The sequence below is a fragment of the Chenopodium quinoa genome, unplaced genomic scaffold (assembly GCF_001683475.1).
Source record: "Chenopodium quinoa cultivar QQ74 unplaced genomic scaffold, ASM168347v1, whole genome shotgun sequence".
In the NCBI taxonomy this organism is placed as follows: domain Eukaryota; kingdom Viridiplantae; phylum Streptophyta; class Magnoliopsida; order Caryophyllales; family Amaranthaceae; genus Chenopodium; species Chenopodium quinoa.
In genome coordinates, this window is record NW_018744151.1 from 1,185,218 (window position 1) to 1,208,970 (window position 23,753).

The 23,753-nt window shown below is 35.5% G+C and overlaps 2 protein-coding genes across 3 annotated transcripts; both read left to right on the forward strand.

The window, feature by feature from the left end:
* Window positions 1–757: 757 nt before the first annotated feature.
* Window positions 758–14,221, forward strand: LOC110693502 (equilibrative nucleotide transporter 3-like). Of its 2 annotated transcripts, XM_021870617.1 has the most exons (10): window positions 758–841; window positions 1,137–1,195; window positions 1,319–1,423; window positions 1,612–1,767; window positions 1,868–2,011; window positions 2,120–2,225; window positions 2,493–2,653; window positions 2,742–2,902; window positions 13,476–13,734; window positions 13,847–14,221. In XM_021870617.1, exons 2-10 carry the CDS (start codon window positions 1,151–1,153, stop codon window positions 13,955–13,957), a joined length of 1,248 nt encoding a protein of 415 aa, XP_021726309.1. In that variant the 5' UTR covers window positions 758–841; window positions 1,137–1,150; the 3' UTR covers window positions 13,958–14,221. The 2 variants fall into 2 exon arrangements, with proteins under 2 accessions (XP_021726309.1, XP_021726310.1); XM_021870618.1 differs by lacking the exon at window positions 1,319–1,423.
* A 1,745-nt stretch (window positions 14,222–15,966) lies between these two features.
* Window positions 15,967–21,229, forward strand: LOC110693382 (equilibrative nucleotide transporter 3-like). Its single transcript, XM_021870507.1, has 10 exons — window positions 15,967–16,017; window positions 16,144–16,248; window positions 16,872–17,031; window positions 18,517–18,533; window positions 19,559–19,681; window positions 19,779–19,884; window positions 20,083–20,243; window positions 20,355–20,512; window positions 20,613–20,871; window positions 20,974–21,229. Exons 1-10 carry the CDS (start codon window positions 15,967–15,969, stop codon window positions 21,082–21,084), a joined length of 1,251 nt encoding a protein of 416 aa, XP_021726199.1. The 3' UTR covers window positions 21,085–21,229.
* The last annotated feature ends 2,524 nt before the right edge of the window (window positions 21,230–23,753 follow it).

Here is a 23,753-nt window from a genome sequence, read left to right on the forward strand (position 1 = left end):
ATTTAAACAAATTTTAAATAAAATATTATATATATATATATAAAAAAAAAACCAAAAAAAACCAACAAGAAAAGCTGAAATTAGCTAAAATTAGTTTAAGTTGTGTAGTACTCTAATTTTCTCAATGAGATTAACATTAGAAATATGTTTCAAAAAAATAGAACCATTTGAACAATGAATTGTATCAATATTATTATTGTTATTATTATTAATTATTGATAATTATTATTATTAATTATTGATAATTATTATTAGTATTATTATTATTATTATTATTATTGTTATTATTATTATTATTATTATTTATTGATGATTATTATTATTATTTATTGATTATTATTATTATTATTAGTATTATTATTATTATTTCAATTATTATTGTTATTATTATTATTATTGTTAATATTATTATTATTATTATTATTATTATTATTATCATTATTATTATTATTATTGTTGTTGTCGTCGTTGTAATAAGAGCTTAAAAGAATGAAATTTGGTTTTATATCATTAGCAATATCATTAGACATAAATTAAGAGCTGAGCTGAACTGAATTGAACTGAAGTGAACTGAACTGAACTGTACTGAGCTGAACTGAGCAGAGCTGAGCTGAACTGAACTGAACTGAACTGAATTGAACTGAATTGAACTAAACTGAATTTCAACGGAACAGAACATGCCCTAATTGTCATGAGAATATGAATGCTCAATTATTCTACGTATCTTCCATTGAATTTACCATTTTTATGAGATTCTTTTCAATATTAATGTAGAGTATCTCTCTCTTTTTAAATCATTTTATTCTTACACACTTTCGCCCAATCCAGTGCCAAGAGCAGAGTAATCTTCTCTTCCTCTTTCATTCATTTATTTGACTTATTTTTGTCATTTCTTTTCTGCAACTTTAATTACGAACCAAATCTTTTAAAAAGAATTCATCTTTTTTATTTGATTTGATGGTTTTTTTTTATGGGATTTACTTTAGCAAGTATCTTTGACATTATTCCCCTCATTTTTGGGATCAGATTTAAGCTACTTAATATTATAATAATCATAATATAATATGTTTGCTGATATATAATTCATGCTCATATATACTGGTTTATTTCACACTGTCTTTTTAATTTTGTGACAGGTAAAATTGAAGAAATGGGTGTTACTACTGAAGAAATTAGCACTCCTGAAAGGTTGCAGGTAAGGTGTTCTTAAATAATGTCTTGACAAATTATTTATGTCAATTTGAATTTATTTCATAATTTCAGTAAAATTCAAGGATACCCTTTTGCTGGATTTGATTGTTTTTGTGTTGGTAATCAGGGAAAAAGGAATGCTGTGATAGTTTGCTGGTTACTTGGATTAGGGTCACTCTTATCATGGAACAGTATGCTGACAATTGGAGATTATTATTACAATGTTTTTCCAGTATGAAAATTCTATTTTAAGCATGATAATGTAATAGTTGATTTTGTTGTATTAAAGTTTACATGAAAGTATGGAGCTAATTAAAGATTTAGTTTCTTTGTACATTATTGCAATGTTGGTTACATTTTGTGAAGATTGTTTTTGTTGTTGTTATTGTTGATTTTGGCTTCTCTTATTTTCTTATGAAGAATTATCATCCTTCAAGGGTACTCACACTTGTGTATCAACCATTTGCTGTGGGAACTATGGCAATACTCGCGTACAATGAATCGCGACTTGATACTAGAAAGAGGAACCTTGCTGGATTGGTTCTGTTCTTCATTAGTACTCTGGGTTGTCTATTGGTATGCCACTTTAAATAGTTTGGTGGAATATAATAAATTTAAATGTTTATAGGTCTCTCAGTTGGAATTTTAGTAATATTGTGTTGTTTGATCATGACAGTTAGATGTAGGAACATCTGGAAGAGGAGGAGTTGGGCCTTATGTCGGTTTATGTTTACTTGTTGGCGCGTTTGGAGTTGCAGATGCACATGTTCAAGGTGGAATGTGCGGGGACTTGGCTTTTATGCCGCCTCAATTTATTCAAGTATGTGTTGTGGTTATCCATCCATTCTTTGCACTTCCACAAAAAAATTCATTTGTTGTTTTGTTAGTGTTTAATAAGTCTTACTAATACTGTGATTCTGATCTGCAGTCATTCTTTGCTGGTTTGGCTGCTTCTGGTGTTATAACCTCTGGTTTAAGGCTAGTGACGAAAGCAGCATTTGATAAATCTAATGATGGCCTACGCAAGGGTGCTTGTGAGTTTATTACTCCCTCTATCACAATCGTTTAAGTTTATGCAGAGTTATTTTAGACTATTAGACTTGTTAATATTGCAATAACAATTTACGAATCTCACTTATACAGCCATACAGGGTTACTATTAGACTCCGTAGTATCTAATAGAGCCCTGGAGGGTGTTATTATTGTAAATGATTGTATTTACGAATCTCACTTATATAGCCATACAGGGGTACCATTGTCTTGACTTAGTAACTGATGTATCATACCCTTGCCTTTTGCAGTATTGTTTTTGTCTATCACCGTAGGAGTTGAGTTTTTGTGCATTTTCCTGTACGCGTTTTACTTCCCAAAGTTGCCTATTGTCAAGTACTTTCGTGCAAAGGCAGCTTCAGAAGGGTCTAAAACAGTTACATCTGACCTTGCTGCTGGTGGTATCAACCAGGCAAGCTACATTTGTTTATTTTACTGCATTATTAAGTTCTGCTGTACATTTATGCAGCATTTCATGATGACTACTTGAATCTTTGCAGATTGAAGGTAGTGCAAAAGTTGAAGATCGTTTTACACTCAAACGATTGATATATCAAAATTGGGATTACTTTTTGGGTTTATACCTGATATATGTGCTGACATTGTCAATATTCCCTGGTTTTCTATATGAAAATACAGGAACTCACAGATTAGGGGACTGGTATGTCTCTGAATCTTCTATTTAATCTATTTATAAGAAACAATAAAAACCATATATATGCTGATTAAGTTGAATTTTGTTGAATTGACTACCTTATATTTTGATGATTGACTTACATAAAACAAACTCTGACTAATGATGTTTAAAGAGTCTTGGTTAAGCAGAAGATTCAGGTTTGAAGTAATATGTTCCGGAGTAGGAACAACAAAGTTTGGAAGACTTGACGATGAATGCAAGCTTTCAAGATATCCTCACGACTCTATATACTTAGTTACTCAGTGTACGAACTTAAGAAACAAAAGTGTTGGAAGGAACTAAGAAGAAACTCGAAGTTCCTGAAGGAACTCGAAGTTCCTGAAGGAACCTGAAGTTCCTGAAGGAACCTGAAGTTCCTGAAGGAACTTGACGGATGACTCAGAAAAGTTTTTGACAGTTTTCAAAATCCTTAATTTAAGGAAGAGATAAAATCAGTTTGAAAATATTGGGATAAAATCAGTTGAAAAGATTTATTTTATAAATAAATAAAATCTAAATAATTCTTTAATTTAAAAGATAAATTTATTTTAAATTAATTAATTGTTTAAATATCTTTTTAATAAATAAATATTTATCTTTTTAATAAATATTCTTTTAAACTGATTTTGACTTGGTAAAATTCTGTTTGCTTAAAAACAGGATGCACGTTGGACTTGGGAGTCAAGTTAGTGAAATCATGTTTCTCAACTTCCTCCACTTACATCCCAACTTCCCAATATAGGTGAACGTGGGATTGAGGGGGAAGTAGGAACATGATAGAAGCTTGGATAATCTCCCTATAAAAATAGATCAACGTGGCTTTTTGAAAGTGTGGAAAAACAATTTTAAGTATTCTGAGCGTAGAGTTTCAAAGTGTTTAAAACGAGAAGTTCCTTCCATCCTTAGTCTCTTAAGTTCCTTAGGAAATATTTGTAATCATTGTGTAATTGGGATTGGGTTGTGAGAGTTGTAAAGTGTGAGACTTGAGAGAGTTCGTTACACTGTACAAGTGATTCGGAGTAGAATCACAAAGTGTGAGAAACTGTGATTAAGGGATCACAGTTGGGTAACTTGAGTTCCTCACGGAACTTGAGTCTAGGCAACGTATTAGTGATTGTAAATCATTTTTACATAGTGAATTTATTCATTGCCTATCTCAGTGTCTTTTCTCTTAGTAGTAGATTTAATTCCGCAAAATTTACCATAGTCTACATACACTACAATTCACCCCCCCTCTTGTAGTATACATTGTTCTATCAATTGGTATCAGAGCAAGGAACTCGGAAAAGCAGGAAGCCCTGTCGAGTCAAGTTCCTGGAGGAACAATGTCAAAGGACGAGAGACTAGCTGAAGGTTACTCTACACAAAGACCACCACTCTTCAATGGGAAGTACTATGCCTATTGGAAGACAAGGATGGAGATGTTCATATAGTCCGAGAATTATCAAGTCTGGCGAGCTATCGAAGTAGGAGATTACGAGGTAACCAAGACCAATGCAGAAAATGAGGTAATTCCTAAACCTATCTCTGAATATGATAGAAATGACTTTGAGAAGAAAGAGATTAATGCTACTGCTAAAAAACTCCTAGTTTGGGGTTTAGGGCCAGATGAACACACCCGTGTTATGGGATGTAAAACAGCAAAAGAAATATGGGATTTACTAGAAATAACCCACGAAGGAACTCATGAAGTCAAACGTTCTAAAATTGATATACTGCTTTCTAAATATGAACGTTTTGAAATGGGTTCAAAAGAAACTATTCAAGAAATGTTTACTCGTTTTAAAAATATTACTAATGAATTAGTTTCTCTTGGTAGAGTTGTTCCTATGGATGAACAGGTACGCAAAATTCTAAGAAGCCTTCCTGAAGATGAACGGTGGAGAGCCAAAGTGGCTGCTTTGCAGGAATCAAAGGACTTTACAACCTTTAACCTTGAACAACTTGCAGGTTCCTTGATAACTCATGAGCTTCACCTATCAAACAAAAGTCAAGAAAGCTCAAAAAGCCGAGGAATCGCTTTAAAAGTTGCCCAACCAAGTGATGAGGATTCCGAATCTGGAGAGGAAGAAGCTGCCATGCTAGTCAGGAAGTTAAAAAAGCTGTACCGCAACAAAAGGTTTGGTGACCAAAAGAAAAGGAACTTCAAGAAGAACCAATACTCCAAGGAAACAGGAGGTTGCCACAAATGTGGGAACACAGATCACTTCATCAAGGAATGCCCTCTCTGGGAATCAGAAAAAGGAAAAGGCAAAATGAAGGAACACGGAAAATCTAATACTCCTAACTTTTCAAAATCTGATTACAGGAAAGCCATGATAGCTGCGTGGGGAGACACAAGTTCTGAGGATGAAGAAGAATCCACGGAAGAAGAAACTGCAAACCTGTGTTTGATGGCTAAACACAGTGAAAAGTCAAAGGAGGTAAATCTCGAACCTAAATTTCTGAAATCCCTGTCAAAAGACAAATTAATTTCTTTGCTCATAGAAACATTGGATGAATATAAAGAAATATGTCTTAAACTTGGACAAAATGAAAAAGCTCTAGAAATCTATAAGGATCATATGAAATATTTGAATAGTTCAAGAACAGATGTTCAGGGAAGATTCTTTGATTTGCTAGATAGAAATACTATGCTTAAAGAAACACTGGAAAGAGTCAAAAATGAAAATATCATGTTAAATGTTGAATTGACTCAGTATAAATTGCTATGCACTAACATTGATTCTAATAATGCTCTTCAATTGCCTTTAGTAACCTTTAATGATGATCTTGAAAATTTGAAAAAAGAATTGCAGGTTACTAAAGACAAAAATGAGTTCCTTGAAAAGGATCTAGAAAGAGAAAGAAACAATGAGAGTGTAATCCACATGGGAGTTCCAAAGTGGATACTTGAAGCTCAAACCAGAAGGACAGAAGGTTTGGGTTTCAACCACAAAAAGAAGAGTAGTAGTAAAAAGAAAAACTATGTGGAACTTCCTAGTGAGACTGTGTGTTCCTTCTGTGGCAAGTCAGGACACAAAGATACTGAATGCAAAAGAAAGGAACTTAAGTCCACTAAAAATATAGTTTATGTATGGCAAAAGAAAAATGAGTCTGCTGTATCAACGAAGGAACCCATGAAAGATGGGGTTCCTGAATCTAACCCTTAGTTTCTTTTGCAGGTCGTAGTGAGGGGGAACAACCAATGGTACCTCGATAGTGGTTGTTCCAAGCACATGACAGGAGATGAATCAAGATTTCTCTCACTGACGGCCTATACAGGAGGAACTGTGACCTTTGGTGATAATAAGAAAGGCAGCATTGTTGCCGTAGGAAAAGTTGGAAGGTCAAGTTCCCAAGCTATTGATAACGTTTTTTTAGTCGAGGGCCTCAAACACAGCTTATTAAGCATATCACAATTTTGTGATAAAGGAAACTCAGTAAGTTTTGATTCTGAAAAATGTAGCATCATTCAGAATGACACTGGGAAAGTTTTGCTGGAAGGAACTCGGAAAGGGAACACTTATACAGTGGATCTCAATACAGTTCCGAGGAACAACTTAACTTGCCTCAGTGTCATTGAGGATGATCCTTTACTGTGGCATAAACGTTTTGGTCATGCAAGTTTCTCTTTGATTGATAAATTAAGAACAAGGAACTTGGTAGAGGGACTTCCTTCAATCAAGTTCCTATGTGACAAAATTTGTGATGCTTGTGTGAAAGGAAAACAGGTCAGATCATCCTTTAAATCCAAGAAAATGGTGAGTTCCACGAAACCTTTAGAGTTAATTCATATGGATTTGTGTGGTCCTATGAGGATTCAAAGTAGAAGTGGAAAGAAGTATGTCTTAGTAATTGTTGATGATTATTCTAGATTTACATGGGTAATTTTTATGTCTAGCAAAGATGAGACTTTTGATGAGTTTGTCACATTTTTCAGGAGAATTCAAAAGTCCACCGGACATCAACTGATACACCTTAGATCTGATCATGGCACTGAATTTGAGAATTTTAAATTTGATGATTTATGCAGGGAACAAGGCTTAAGTCATAATTTCTCAGCTCCAAGAACTCCACAGCAAAATGGAGTTGTGGAAAGGAAGAACAGAACCTTAGAAGACATGGCTCGAACCATGTTAATAGCCAGCGATCTTCCAAGGAACTTTTGGGCAGAAGCCGTGAATACAGCCTGTTATATTATAAATCGTGTCATGCTAAGGCCTATATTAAATAAGACACCCTATGAACTTATGAAAGGCAGAAAACCGAATATATCTCATCTGAGAGCATTTGGTTGTAAATGTTTTGTGCATAATAATGGTAAAAGGAACATAGGGAAATTCGATGAAAGAAGTGATGAAGCCGTATTTCTTGGATATGCTACTAACAGTAAAGCGTATAGAGTTTACAATAAACGCACTATGTGTGTTGAGGAAAGTGTGCATGTTATATTTGATGAAACTAATCCACTTCCATGTACACAGGAACATGAGGACTATGACTTTGAAATTGGTCTAGTACGTCCTCAAGAACAAGAAGAAGATGCAGTAATTCCAAATAAGCAGCCAACTCGATTAAATGAAAATCATGAAAATCCAGAGAAGGAACTCGACATACAGACTGAAGTTCCTTCGAGAGAACAGCCTCAGAATGAAGAACCTGCCGAGGAACCAATAACACAAGAGGAAATCACTGAAGAAGAAGCAACAGGCTCAGGAAATCAGAATAGTCGAGTTCCTATCCAAACCTTCCAGCCCAAACCTTGGAAGCACCAAAAGTCACACCCACTGGACAAAATTATCAGTGACTTATGCAAAGGAACTCAGACTAGATCGCAAATGAGGAACTTCTGTGCCTTCAATGCTTTTCTATCTACTTTGGAACCTCGCAACCACAAAGAAGCCTTAGAAGACCCTGACTGGATTATAGCCATGCAAGAGGAACTCAATGAATTCGAAAGAAATCAGGTATGGCATCTTGAACCTAAGCCACTAGATAAAAAGGTCATAGGCTTAAAATGGGTCTTTCGAAACAAACTTGATGAATATGGTACAATTGTACGAAATAAGGCTAGGTTGGTTGTAAAGGGATATAACCAACAGGAGGGTATTGATTTTGAGGAAACATTTGCTCCTGTTGCTAGACTTGAGGCTATTAGAATTTTAATATCTTTTGCTGCTTTTATGGGTTTTAAACTGTATCAGATGGACGTAAAGTGTGCGTTTTTGAATGGTTTATTAAAAGAAACAGTTTACGTCGATCAACCCCCTGGATTCGAGAATCCAAATTTTCCAAACCATGTTTTTAAACTTGATAAGGCTCTCTACGGACTAAAACAAGCTCCAAGAGCATGGTATGAAAGATTGTCTAAGTTCCTTTTGGAAAATGATTTTAAACGAGGAAAAATTGATAAAACTTTGTTTTTAAAATCTAAAGGAACTCATCTTTTATCTGTACAGATCTATGTTGATGATATTATATTTGGTGCAACTAACGAATCTTTGTGCAAGTACTTTGCTGACTTGATGTGTAGTGAGTTCCAAATGAGCATGATGGGGGAACTCAATTTCTTTTTAGGACTGCAGATCAAACAAACAGAATCAGGAATATTTATACATCAGCAAAAATATGTCAAGGAACTCCTGAAAAAGTATAACCTTGACAACGCAAAGACTAACCACACTCCTATGGGAACTAACTCTAGATTAGACGAAGATCCCTCAGGAACTTGTGTGGACCAGACAATGTACAGAGGTATGATTGGTTCCTTATTATATTTAACTGCAAGTAGACCTGACATTTCTTTTAGTGTTGGTCTTTGTGCTAGGTTCCAATCAAATCCAAAAGAGTCGCATCTAACTGCCGTAAAAAGAATACTGAGATATCTTAAAGGAACGGCAGACTTGAGTTTATTCTACCCACTAAGTGATACATTCGATCTCAAAGGATTTGCTGATGCAGATTATGCCGGAGACTTAGTAAATCGCAAGAGCACGTCAGGTATGGTTCAATTCTTAGGCTCTTGTCCAGTTTCTTGGAGTTCCAAGAAACAAAACACTGTTGCTCTATCCACTGCTGAAGCAGAATATGTAGCTGCTGCTGCATGTTGCTCCCAATTAATATGGATAAAGCAACAGTTGCGTGATTTTGGCATAATTTTAGAATGTGTTCCTATATACTGTGATAATACTAGTGCTATTTGCATCTCAAAAGATCCAGTACATCATTCACGTGTAAAGCATATTCATGTTAGGCATCACTTTCTAAAAGACAATGTGGAAAAAGGCTCTATTAAATTAGAATTTGTACAAACTGAATATCAAATTGCTGACATTCTAACAAAGCCTTTGAGTAGAGAAAAATTCGAAAAGATGCGATTGGAACTCGGAATGATAAAGCTGAATTGAGCAGTTCTTCTTGGAACCCCAAGGTATGTCTTAGTGAAACGACTGAGCATTGCTATATATAACCTTGGTGTGAAAAACATAATCTCGAATCTTGCAATGAACAAGCATGTAATTCTAATGAGTGTGTGATCATGTGATTATGTCAATAAAGAAGACAAATTAAGCCATATTATTTTCCAAGTTTTTTTGAAAAGCTCTGTACAGGTCAACCAGTATTTTACTCTGAAGTAACTTACTAGCATTTTTATTTATCTTTAATTTTATCTTTTTTCATCTTATAAATTCCAAAACAACAAAAAGATTTTTTTTCTCAATTAGATTTTATCTTATTTTTATTTTTATTTTTCTTTTTATTGTAAATAAATCACACAACCTTTCAACCTCCCCACTAACACGCTTTCCCACATTCCCTCCCACATTCACTTCACCTAAACCGTCACTTCACCACACCCCTTAAACCGTCACTTTTTACAAACCCTTCAACTTCATCACCTATCATCACCCGTCACTCCCCACAAACCCCTCCTCACCTTCACGTTCCCACCAACCTCCATTTATACACTTCTCCTACTTTCTCAAAATTCACCCAACCATGAAAACCAACATCAATTCCAACCCCTTAGAACGACGATCCGGACGGAACTCACCATCAAAACCCGTCCCTCCAACTATGATAATCCCTTCCTCCTCTCACGCACCAAAACGCAAGGCTACTCAACCCAAGGAAAAACCAGAAAAAACTAAGGCCCGTCGCACCAAAGCCCGGCAAACCCGAAACGACAAATTCTTACTTGGGTATGCAATTGATCACTCATGGTGCACGGATTGTAAGTTTTCCGAAATTTTAGAGTTGTTGGATTATCAAAATTGGATATATTTGTTGGATGTATGTTCAAAGTTTCCAATTTATCCTACATTAATGGATGAATTTTGCTCATCTTTTGTTTGCGTTGATGGTGTATGTAGTGCTACGGTTGGTGGTGTGAATATTGAGTTTGATGCAGGTTATTTGGCCAAATTGTTTAAAACCCCAAATATTGGATATAGAACCTATGTCAAAAACAAATCCAAAAACACCGTAGATGGCCACAATGAAACCGACATTGTCACATTTATTGGTGGAAACCCGAAAGTTACTACAACTAACCACAATGCCTTAACTCCTTTGCATAAACTATTGTTCAACATCATTTGGAGAGGAATTCTTCCTCGTTCCCAAAAACGCAGCACTGTTACCCTGTTAGATGCATCCCTTATCTTCTGTCTAGCAAAGAAAGTTAGCATTAACTTTCCTGCCTTAATGATAGCCCACCTAGACCACTGCATTCCCGACCTACACATACCCTATGGTTCCCTTTTGACAGTGGTGTTTCAGGATTTGAAAGTTCCTTTGCCACAAACCGAGACATACATTCTCAAACCTGAACACATCCTTCAAGAAAAATCACTGTTAAAGCTGAATTTAAAAGTGGTGCATGGGAATGTTGGTTTTTCATCTGATGTGCAAAGTGAGTCTGAGGGGGAACACAGTGAGGGGGAAGGAGAAAAGAGAGAGGAAGATAGTGAGAAAAATAAAGAAGAAATTGGTGAGAAAGAAACAGAAAAAGATAGTGACAAAGAGGACGAAGAAGAAAAGAGTGATGGGGCAGTAGTAAAGAAGAGTAGCAAAGGAGAGAAAACAGAAGGTAAATCAGAGGAAGCAGGAGAAAAAGAAAAAGAGAAAGACACAATTGGAAAAGAGAGTGAGAGTGATATAATAGAAAAAGAGAGTGAGAGTGAGAAGGAGGAAGAGGATGATCAAGAGAAATTAATGAAAGAGTTGCTTCAGGAAATTGGGGGCTCTGTCAAACACACCCCTGTAACAGGAAGAAGAAGGAGAAGTATCAGACTTGCTACATCTAAACCCAGAACCCTGCAATCTAAGCCTGTTATTGTTGAGTTGGATGATGATTCAACCAAAGTTTCCGAAGGAACTTCCATCCAAGTTCCTCAGGGTCCCTCCTCATCTGTTCCAGAAGAAACTCCATCACCACCTCCATTTCCATCCCCTGCTCACCAAACCACACCTTCTCCACCTGCTTCCCAGCCTTGTACTTCTGGTTTCGGATTCAGCGCTTTTAGCTCTGGTCCAAGTCTCTTGCAAATCCAGGAGGAACTTCAGCATTTGTCCACTACACTTACACAGAGTATAACTACCCTTACCTCTAAAGTGGATCACTTGGCTACTACAGTTGGGGGGCTGCAAACTCAGATGATTTCTCTGGAAGATAAAATCAATGCTCATATGGACTCCTCATCCCAGGAAGTCAAAGCTACGGTGAAGGAACAGTGCTACAAGACCATTCTCAAGGCAATCAAAGATGTTCCTTTACCATGAAGCTCCTACCACTTCCACTCTCTGCCAAACATACCTACCCCACTGTCTCTTGTGATTTATGAACGATGTTCTTCTGTTCAGTTTTTCTTTTGTTAATTTTGGATCTTTTTTGGTTTGTTTTATACATTTTGTTTTGATTCGGTTTGAAATCAATTGGCTTGATTTGTTTTTAAATTTGATATTCTCATTTTGGTTGCATATGAACTGTGCGCGCATGCTTAATCGTTCATGAATTCAGATTTACTACTCCCTCCGTAGTTTAGTACTATATATAGCATGCTCTTTCTATCATTTTGATAATGTCAAAAGGGGGAAGAGAAGAACAAACTCAGAAAGCTGGACTCAAACCGACTCCTCTTCAAGTCTTCATCGTTTAAACAAAGGTATAAATTTCATAATTTATTAATTTCATGAATGATGCAGACTTCTTAATACTTAGTTTATTTTACTGTTTTGTTTATATAATTAGTTTATTCAGTTAATGGTTACGACATTTGCCTGGATGATTATTTTGTTTTAACCGAGTTTGTTTTTGTTTGTCATCATCAAAAAGGGGGAATATTGTTGAATTGACTACCTTATATTTTGATGATTGACTTACATAAAACAAACTCTGACTAATGATGTTTAAAGAGTCTTGGTTAAGCAGAAGATTCAGGTTTGAAGTAATATGTTCCGGAGTAGGAACAACAAAGTTTGGAAGACTTGACGATGAATGCAAGCTTTCAAGATATCCTCACGACTCTATATACTTAGTTACTCAGTGTACGAACTTAAGAAACAAAAGTGTTGGAAGGAACTAAGAAGAAACTCGAAGTTCCTGAAGGAACCTGAAGTTCCTGAAGGAACCTGAAGTTCCTGAAGGAACCTGAAGTTCCTGAAGGAACCTGAAGTTCCTGAAGGAACTTGACGGATGACTCAGAAAAGTTTTTGACAGTTTTCAAAATCCTTAATTTAAGGAAGAGATAAAATCAGTTTGAAAATATTGGGATAAAATCAGTTGAAAAGATTTATTTTATAAATAAATAAAATCTAAATAATTCTTTAATTTAAAAGATAAATTTATTTTAAATTAATTAATTGTTTAAATATCTTTTTAATAAATAAATATTTATCTTTTTAATAAATATTCTTTTAAACTGATTTTGACTTGGTAAAATTCTATTTGCTTAAAAACAGGATGCACGTTGGACTTGGGAGTCAAGTTAGTGAAATCATGTTTCTCAACTTCCTCCACTTACATCCCAACTTCCCAATATAGGTGAACGTGGGATTGAGGGGGAAGTAGGAACATGATAGAAGCTTGGATAATCTCCCTATAAAAATAGATCAACGTGGCTTTTTGAAAGTGTGGAAAAACAATTTTAAGTATTCTGAGCGTAGAGTTTCAAAGTGTTTAAAACGAGAAGTTCCTTCCATCCTTAGTCTCTTAAGTTCCTTAGGAAATATTTGTAATCATTGTGTAATTGGGATTGGGTTGTGAGAGTTGTAAAGTGTGAGACTTGAGAGAGTTCGTTACACTGTACAAGTGATTCGGAATAGAATCACAAAGTGTGAGAAACTGTGATTAAGGGATCACAGTTGGGTAACTTGAGTTCCTCACGGAACTTGAGTCTAGGCAACGTATTAGTGATTGTAAATCATTTTTACATAGTGAATTTATTCATTGCCTATCTCAGTGTCTTTTCTCTTAGTAGTAGATTTAATTCCGCAAAATTTACCATAGTCTACATACACTACAATTCACCCCCCTCTTGTAGTATACATTGTTCTATCAAATTTGGTTTTGAAGGTATGCTGTTGTGTTGATTGCTATGTACAATGTTTTGGATCTAATAGGAAGATACACTCCCCTAATAAAGTTCATAAAATTGGAGTCTCGAAAAGGCTTATTGACTGCAATAGTAGCTCGTTTCCTCTTTGTCCCCGCGTTTTACTTCACAGCTAAGTATGGTGATGAAGGATGGATGATAATGCTCACATCCCTATTGGGATTCACCAATGGCCATCTCACAGTTTGTGTGATGACAGTCGCGCCCAAGGGTTACAAGGTTCGTTATATGGTGTGAAGTGCTGATCAGTCCTGTAGTTTAGTGCTGGTTGATATCTTGTATGGATTTTTCTAAAGCAAATTTTAAATAGTTTTGGTTTTAATTATTGCAGGGACCAGAGCAAAACGCGATGGGAAATTTGCTTGTTTTATTCCTGTTAGCAGGTATATTTACCGGTGTTTGCCTTGATTGGCTGTGGATCATAGGCAACCGATCGTTCTAGTAGAGATAAAATACAAGACATGGTGAGCCACACTTTATAAATAGCTTTGCTAGTTTCTTTAATCTTTAAGGGATATACAAACAATATTCCACATTATTTCTTATCGCCTTGAAACTCTAGGTCTTGATACTAAGGTGAGCTGATAGATTGAACAATACAATTCACTAGAAGCAGGGGAAGTTGTGCATAGTTTGATTATTATTTTGATACTTGGAAAGAAATGTCTCTGTTATCAATTGTATACAAGTGTTTCTTTTTCGGTTATCCTTGTTGAGAATTTCTTCTTCTAGTTCGAGACTGAATTCACCAGTCTAGAATTGAACCTGCTATCTAATCACAACAGACTAAGCTGCAAACCCGATATATTTAAATTTCCATGGCTTTGTAGCAATGATCAGCTAGTATACAAGAAACAACAGCTGACAAATATGGCAATTATCACTCATTGCAAATCATACAAAAATTGTTCAGATAGCTAACATGCTAACAACAGCCTATAAATTAAACAAGAAACAACAGTTGACGAATATGGCAATTATCACTCATTGCAAACAATAGAAAAAAAAAAAGTGTTTAACTGGCTAACAATCCTAACATGCTAACAAGAACCTAAACGCGTTTTTCTTTAAAATAAAGCAGACAATACCGAACAAGAAACAGGGAAGAAGTAATAATCAATTGCATATCATTAATATTTAAAGGCAAGTCAAAGTGAAGAAATGAAATTTTGATGAAAAAAAGATTGACTTATACTTTCATGAAATCTTATTCATCAAAAGCACCTGAATTTATAGAGGAGCTCAACTACATGTATCGCGCTTTCCTCCTCCCTACCTAAGTCTCAGTTCTGAGTGGTTAGGTTCTAGTCCCCTCCCAATTGTTGTTGCATGGGATCGAACACTGGTCCTACCTACCAAGTGTAGGCCCAATCACCACTACACCAACAGTCAATTAGTCGTGCCAAGGATTTTTTTTTTTTTTTTTTTTTTTTTTTTTGGTGAAGAGTCGTGCCTAGGATATTTAAGATCATCAATCAAAGATTTAAACAACACAAAGGTCAACTTGCGCAACTTAAACAAATCAACGAGGTTAAGACAGGCTTTGGGCTCTCTATTTTGTTGGACTGTACAATGTGGTGGGCTTGAAAGTTGGGCCGTTTGGCATTTGGACAACACTAGACATAATTTGATTGGGGTACTCCGGGTTGTAATCTTCAATGTCACTCATTTAAATTTTCCCTTTTTAATTTTTTTTTGAGGCAATTCCTAGCCCCTTTTAGACTTTGCTCTCATCATATTATTTTCATTATTTATATAAGCAATAAGGCAAGATAATATATCTTTTTACTCTTGGAAAATTTTCTGTTTATATATGAACTTTGGACAGTTTTCCCATAAAAAAGTTGTTATTCTAACAACCTTACAACAGTAAGTTTGAAGTATTTAGTTTTGTAAGATTTCATGCTAAAACCAATTGACAATAAAAAAAAAAGAAAGAAATGACATGGCATAACTCTTTACTCAATCTTTTAATGTATAACACCTAACATTAATGTCACTACCCTTTGTAACTCACTAAGGGGCTTGTTCTAATTGACTAAACTGAGCTGAATTAAATTGAACTAAACTAAACTGAATATTTTATAAGAGAAGGAAATAAAACTAAACTGAACTGAACTTATAGGAACTCAACAAAACTAAGTTGAGCTGAGCTGAACTGAAAATAATCTGAAGAGAAGAGGCCCTAACTCTATGCACAATATTATTTATTGTTAATAAAGTACTCCAAAGGCCCTGCATGCAGTGCAATATGGCATTCATGCAATTAAGTTGCCATATGTAATAAGATGCATGTTTAGTGGGTGGGCAGTAGTAATTAATGAGGAGTACAACTTACAAGTTAAGTCTTTAATCTACTCGTATAAAAATAAGTCATATATTCATGTATACAAATGATACAATGGTTTAAAAAGTTCAATCAGAATTGTCAATTGATTTTGTGAATTAATCATGGGATTTGACTCTTTTGAGGTTGAAAATGGCGCTCCTGAGAAATTGCAGGTAATTAATTAATAAAGTGTTTGAATTAAAGTTTCAATGATTTTATTTCTAATTTTCAGTAAATTCAAAGAAACTATTATGATGGATAAGATTTTTAATTATTTGTTTTTCCTGGTGATTAATCAGGGAAAGAGGAATGCTGTGATAATGTGCTGGTTTCTTGGATTGGGGTCACTCCTTGCATGGAACAGTATGGCCACCATTAATGACTACTATTACAAAGTTTTCCCTGTATGATTCTCTTCCTTTTTTGTCCCTTTATGTATTTAATAACTTTTGGGCTGCCTCAGAGCAACCCGACAAATTAAAATATGACAGGATTTGATCTCAAGTTTTGTATATGTGTCTTATGTTAAAGGATCAACTCAAACAAAAATAATAAAATATGATATTAGTGTTATACTGTTATGTGTTGCATTAAGTTGATATGAAAGTATGAAACAATCTGAAATATAAAATCTATTCAAAAAATGGGTTAATTGACTCTATTTAACTAATTGAAAAAACTTGTTACAAACAACTAAAAGAAAAGGTTAAAAAAAAGGGGTATATTTGAATTACTTGGGAAAAAACAATATATATTTAATCAGTAATCTATAAATTATTAAGTACACCTAATTATATCATTATATGTGTGAATGTATATACACATAACACATGCAACATACATACAAAAATAGTGTATGTATATAAATGTTTTAGTTTTATTGATTTAGTGCAGTAAAATTATAGTAATGTAGATGAATATTCTTTATTGCAATAATGTTAGTTCGTTCTAAAGAAAAATAATTTTTCCTAAGTTAAGATTGCGAATTTTTATTTTTAATGTTGGTTTTCCTTGTTTTGTTATGAAGAATTATCATCCTTCAAGAGTACTTACACTAGTATATCAACCATGTGCTCTTGGAACAATAGCGATTCTTGCGTACAACGAATCGCTGATTGATACTAGAAAAAGAATCATAACCGGATACAGTATATACTTCATTAGTACCCTGGGTTGTCTATTGGTATGTCAACTTGCATTGTGTAATTCCAAATACTTAAATTGAAGTAGTTTTTTTAACAGAATCGTAGTAGCACGAGAAAAATCATCAACAATGGTTAGAAAATAACGAGCATCACAACTAGAGGCAATCTTATTTGGACCCCAAATATCACAATGAATTAAATCAAAAAATTCCAGATGCTTTATTCATACTTAACGGAAAAGAGTTTCGGGGTTGTTTCCCCATAAAACAAATGTCACAATTAAACGAACAAACAGAGTTACTACTATGAGTACTATGACTACTAGAAACTCCCGGAAGAGAGCTCACAACTTGCATTGACGGATGCCCGAGACGCCTATGCCATAACAAACTTGCATCTGAAATAACCACTTTGTTTGCCTGCAGAATCCGAGCACAAACCGGACGAAAAATATAGACCCCATCACATTGGACCCCCGCTCCAATCAGGTTCCTCAAACTGCGATCCTGAATAATGCATAGCTTGTCAGTGAACATAATAAAATAGCATTGTTTTTCTAACAATTGAGACACAGATAACAAGTTGCATGTAAGAGCAGGAACTTATAAAACATTATCAAGAGTTAAATTATCAGACAAAATAACTCTTCCTTCCTTCGTTGCCGTTGTACTCTTCCCATTGGGTAAACCAACAGGCGAAGGGATGTCATGTAAATCAGTGAAAAGATCAATATTACCAGACATATGATTTGAAGCGCCAGTGTCAATGAGCCAATCAAAGGAATTATACGTACCAAGTTTGTTGCCATCTGACGAAGAACCAGACTTGGCACCCTTTACCGTAGACATGAGTTCCTTCCATTGAGCATCAGTAATCGTAGGAACACTCCCACGATCAGAATCCGAAACCGGCTCATTATTACCACGAGAATTTCCAGCAGCACCAGCAAACTCACCCTTCCCCTTACCAGATGACCGACCACCACTACCTCCTTGACCACCACGACCACCACGACCCCACCCGGGAAGCCATGAAGTTGATAACAATGGTCCTTATCATGACCAGACCTTTTACAATAAGTACACTCAATCCGTTCGGTAGTTCGACCGGAAGCCGTACCTGTTACATTAAAACCAACAGTCGTAGAGGAAGAGGTCTCATGTGCCTCAGACACAGATTGCTTACGCTCATCAGCAACAACTTTAGCATAAGCAACATTCATAGAAGGCAAGGGATCACTCATCAACAAAGTAGACACAACAGAACCAAACTTCTTAGGTTCTAAACCAAGAAAAAACTGATGCAACAACTCATTCTCATGCAACTTAGCATATTCTTTCGCAGCGGAACAAGTACAAGTAGGCAATTTCACATAACTAGACAATAAATTCTGCAATTTATTCAATTCACCATAATAAACTGCAACAGAACGACCTCTTTGCTTACAATCAGCAATATCATGTTTCAATTCAAAAATACGAGGACCGTTACCAAGAGAATAACGATCATGCAAATCATCCCATAAAGTTTTAGCATCATCAGGAATAATAACAATAGAACGAATTGAAACATCAAGAGTATTATAAATCCAAGCAACAACAGTAGAATTAACAATACCCCACTGACGAAAATCTGGATGCTTGGGATCGGGCTGAACAATAGAGCCATCCACGAACCCGAGCTTGCTCTTGGACCGAAGATTGTTGCGAACTGACCTCGACCACTCTTCATAGTTGTCGACGGTAAGCAACACTGGACAAATCACCAATTCAGAGCCCTCACTAGGATGAAGGTAGTAATCGGTGAACGGCTCGTACTTAGAAGGAGGATTAGGAGGTGTGTCATCATCACCCGGCATCGCACTACACCACGATTAACCAAACCACAACTCACCAAAAAATATAAAACAAATATCAACACACCACCACCACAAGCGCACCTCACAGCACGACCAAACCAAAACCAATAAACACAAAGCACCACGCACACACAACAGCACACACACCGTAGCACCACACACACGCAGCACCCCCACGCACCACACAACAGCAGCACGCACAACAACAACAACACCGCACTACCTCACGCAGCACAACACACGCACCACACAGCACACGCACCACACAGCAGCAACACGCACACCAAACAACACCACACAGCAGCACCACGAAGCAGATCGCAACACCCCACAAACCAAATAAAAACGCCCAGCAGTACACTCGAAGGAATGCACCACAAAACTGATAATTGGGGGAAAAGAAACCCTAATTCCGAAAAAAATGTAATCTTTGTAAAGTTGTAACGAAAAATTGAAGCCTAATCTCACAAACAAATGAATTTGCGGAAATAATTCAAACAAACAAACCAAGGATCGAAAAATTCTCTAAAAATTAGAGAGGCTGTGATACCATGTTAAAGTGGAGAAATATGGGAGAAAACGGCTTGGCCTTCTGTATTCTATTAATCACAAATATATACCAATCTACAATAGAATACCTAACTTGCCTAAAACTCCTAAACAAGATAAACTTTCCAAATATACAATATTAACATATATGAAAAACCAAACTCTAATAGAGTTGGACCTTATATTGGTTTATGCATACTGGTTGGTGCTTTCGGTGTTGCAGATGCTTTTGTACAAGGTGGGATGTGTGGAGACCTGGCCTTTATGATTCCTGAACTTTTACAAGTATGTAAAATGTGTCGCGGTTATTACTTAAACTCACCTATAGTATAGATGTAATAGTGTAATACTAATTAGTCCTGTGATGCATGCCTACACACAGTCTTTCTTTGCTGGTTTGGCTGCATCCGGTGCTCTGACCTCTGTTCTGAGGCTAGTTACAAAGGCAGCATTCGACAAATCTCATGATGGACTACGCAAGGGTGCTTGTAAGTATATAAGTATATTCATTCTCGATGTTAGTTTAGGAGGACTTAGCTTGATTAGTACTCAGTGCTCTTGTCTTTACTTAACTTTGTGCATTTTTTTTATATGAAACATACTTATATGAATTATAGGCACACTTATCGCGTTTTGATTGATTTTTCTTTCTTATTGACACTTATTTGAACCTTTTATTTTTGCAGTACTATTCTTGGCAATCTCCACAGGAATAGAATTTTTATGCATTTTCTTGTATGCATATTACTTCCCTAAGTTGCCAATTGTCAAGTATTTCCGGTCCAAGGCAGCTTCGGAAGGATCTAAAACTGTTACAGCTGACCTTGCTGCTGCCGGTATCAATCAAGTAATAATAAGATACAGCATCAAATCATTTCACTTTCATTTTTCAGTTTCAGTTGTGAATTATTTAACCAACTTTTTCATGAGACTGCATCTTCAAACATTGCAGGTTGAGGATGATGGTGCCAAAGTAGTGGATCGTTTCACCCTGAAACAATTACTATGTCAAAATTGGGATTATTTTTTGGGGTTATACCTTATCTATGTGCTGACACTGTCAATTTTCCCGGGTTTTTTGTATGAAGATACAGGACATCACACATTAGGCGCATGGTATAGCTCTTACTTAATAAGTATAGTATATGGTCTATTATCAAAAGTAAACTTGGAACATAAAAGCTGATAAAATCGGTGATCTTCTTTTAATTTGTAGGTATTCCATTGTGTTGATTGCCATGTACAATGTTTTGGACCTAGTTGGAAGATACACTCCCTTGATAAAGTGCTTAAACTTGGAGTCTCGAAAGGGCCTAATGATCGCGATACTAGCTCGTTTCCTCTTTGTCCCTGCATTTTACTTCACTGCAAAATATGCAAATGAAGGATGGATGATCATGCTCACATCATTATTGGGATTCACCAATGGCCATCTCACGGTTTGTGTGATGACTGCGGCGCCTAAAGGTTACAAGGTTTGTACTTTGAGAAACTCATTTGTTGATTATATTTTGATAGCATTGTATATAGTGTGGCTAAATGTGTACAATTAAATTTTGGTGTAAATTGATGAGTAGGGACCGGAGCAAAACGCATTGGGAAATTTGTTGGTCTTATCTCTTCTAGGTGGTATATTTTCCGGCGTTTGCCTTGATTGGTTGTGGCTCATAGGCAATGGAAGCTTTTGATCCATTGTGTTGGTTGCCATGTACAATGTTTCGACCTAATTGGAAGATACACTCCCTTGATAAATTGCTTAAACTTGGAGTCTCAAAAGGACCTAATGATCGCGATACTAGCTCGTTTCCTCTTTGACAAGTATGCCAATGAAGTATGGATGCTCATGCTAACATCCTTATTGGGATCAACAAATGGCCATCTCACAGTTTGTGTGATGACTGATGCGCCTAAAGGTTACAAGGTCTGTCAAGATTTACATTAATACATTATAAATTGATGTATAGGGACCTGAACAAAACACATTATTGGGGAATTTGCTTGTGTTTTTCATTGGCCTATTTTCCGGCCTTTAATTTGCCTTGATTGGTTGTGGCTCATAGGCCACGGAAGCTTTTAAAGAAGAGAAATCAAAATGCAATGAATTGAAATGAAATATTATTGAATATATTGTTTATTTAAAGCTTATATACGGAGTATTTATTATATGAATTTATGGATATAATAACATTTTTTTTTTATTTTTTTTTTGAGAAGAAGAGGGTAAGATTAATTAATTAAGTTAGCATCATACATCAAAGTTTGGTGGCTACCCATGGGCAAGCCCAAAATTACATCCTGGGAACTAGAGTCCTACGAGCAGAACATAAATCGTCATCAAGGAGTTTAATACATTACAAAGGAGGTTGTTCTATATTACAAATCTGATTCAAAATATTTAGAGCTCCTCTTGCATTCTTTGCCAGGAAGTCTGCTACTTTGTTCTTCCCTCTTTCTCCATAGCTTAGACGAAACTCGGGTAGAAGCTGCAGCTGTTCCCTGCATTTATGTAAATCAGCCTGTTTACTGTTAGATTTCAAGATGAATTTCGATTCAGCCCATTTCATAGCCAAGTAGATTGATGTTGTTTCAGAATCAAGTATGGATGGGGTGAAGCCCTTCCATTGAATTCCACCCAGCCAATGTCCTTTCTCATCTCTACATACAGCTGCACACCCTGTATCTTTTGAAGGGTTTAGGTAAGAGGCATCAACATTTATTTTTAAGAAGGGAGGAGAGAGAGGGTCCCATGCGGGGGAGATGGGCTTTGTTCTAGGAGTGGGGTCTACAGTAGAGTAGTACCATTCACTAGCAGACCAAATGCACTGGGATACTGAGACAAGTCAAGACAAGCCATGAAGATGTGAGATGAGTTTTCAGGTTGGTTTGGGCAGAAAGAGCAAGTGTTTTGAGTGTGAACATTTTCTGATGTGTAGGTTTGAGGAAGTTGGAAGTCTATCCCAGTTCACCTGCCTGAGGAACAAGTGTAATTATAATCCATGTCATCTGAAAAGATTGTGCAATTTATTCTGGAAAAAAGGTGCTCAGATATCTGGAAATGGATTTTTTCTTCAAGTTCATGTTTTGAGTGAATAGGGAGGGAAGAGATGTTTTGGGTTTGGTAATCATTTAATAAAGGGCCAATGAGAAGGTTCCTCACAGATTCCTCTTGCAGCCAAGCATCCTCCTAGAAATTTATTAATTCACCATTTCCTACTTCCCACCTTAGACTATGCCTAAAAAGGTCCCATCCTTTCCCTACAGCCTTCCAAATGTGGGAACCTTTAGAAAAATGGGTTGGTTGACGTTTTTTGTGGATGTATTTTTCAAAAAAATAAATAATAATAATAATAAATAAATAAATAAATAAATTATTTTGGGTGTATATAGTTGATTCTTAGCAGATTTCTAGTAAATCAAATCATCATTCATAACTTGATAATAGTAACATAAATAAATTCACTACTCTTATATATGGACTTTAATAATTATACACACTTTTTCCATGTAACAGATTTAAGGGAAAAAAGTGGAGTATAATTTTATCAAGATCCCAACAAGCTGAGGAATGTCTTCATATTTGCAATGAAGACAATATACGTGATATAAGAGGAGTGTTATCAACTTAATTATCACCGACCACTTAACTACATAAATACCAAAGTGGTTTTGGCTAGTGGCAAACATTGAGAACCCGTACATCATAGGTCACTAATTCAAATCCCCTTTCCTCTAGTAATTTAACTAGTTTAGGCCCCGTGCTATGGACAGTAAGAACATGTTCATATTTACTGAGCTGAATTGATTGGAGTTGAACTGAACTGATTGGAGCTGAACTGAGCTGAAATGAATATTTTATGAGAGAGGGAAATTAAAAGCTGAACTAATTGGAGCTGAACTGAACTGAAATTAAGTAAATATGAACAAACCCTATCTATTTTTTATTTTAAGAAAAACATAATATATCTAACAAATAAAAGTGACTACGGAAAATTACTTTTTTTTTTTGGCAAAATATAATATTACTCTGTTTATTAAATAAGTGTTGAAATAATATTTTAGGTAAATGTGTACGGAAATTTTTGAACACCAAATTAAAAGAATTATTTTTGATATAAAGATAATATAAAATATTTGGAATAATATAATTATACTAGTTGATGTCACCATGGAAAAAAACATAGAGGAAAAAACAATGACAAATTATGAGACGTTTAATTTTTAGAGTCGATTTCTTCCTGATGTCTGTTTTAATATTACGTTATAGATTTTTTTTTGGAAACAATTTTTACGTCATAGATTGAATAGTTTAGATATAGAATAATAAAATATACAATAAAAAGATATGGAAAATATTAAA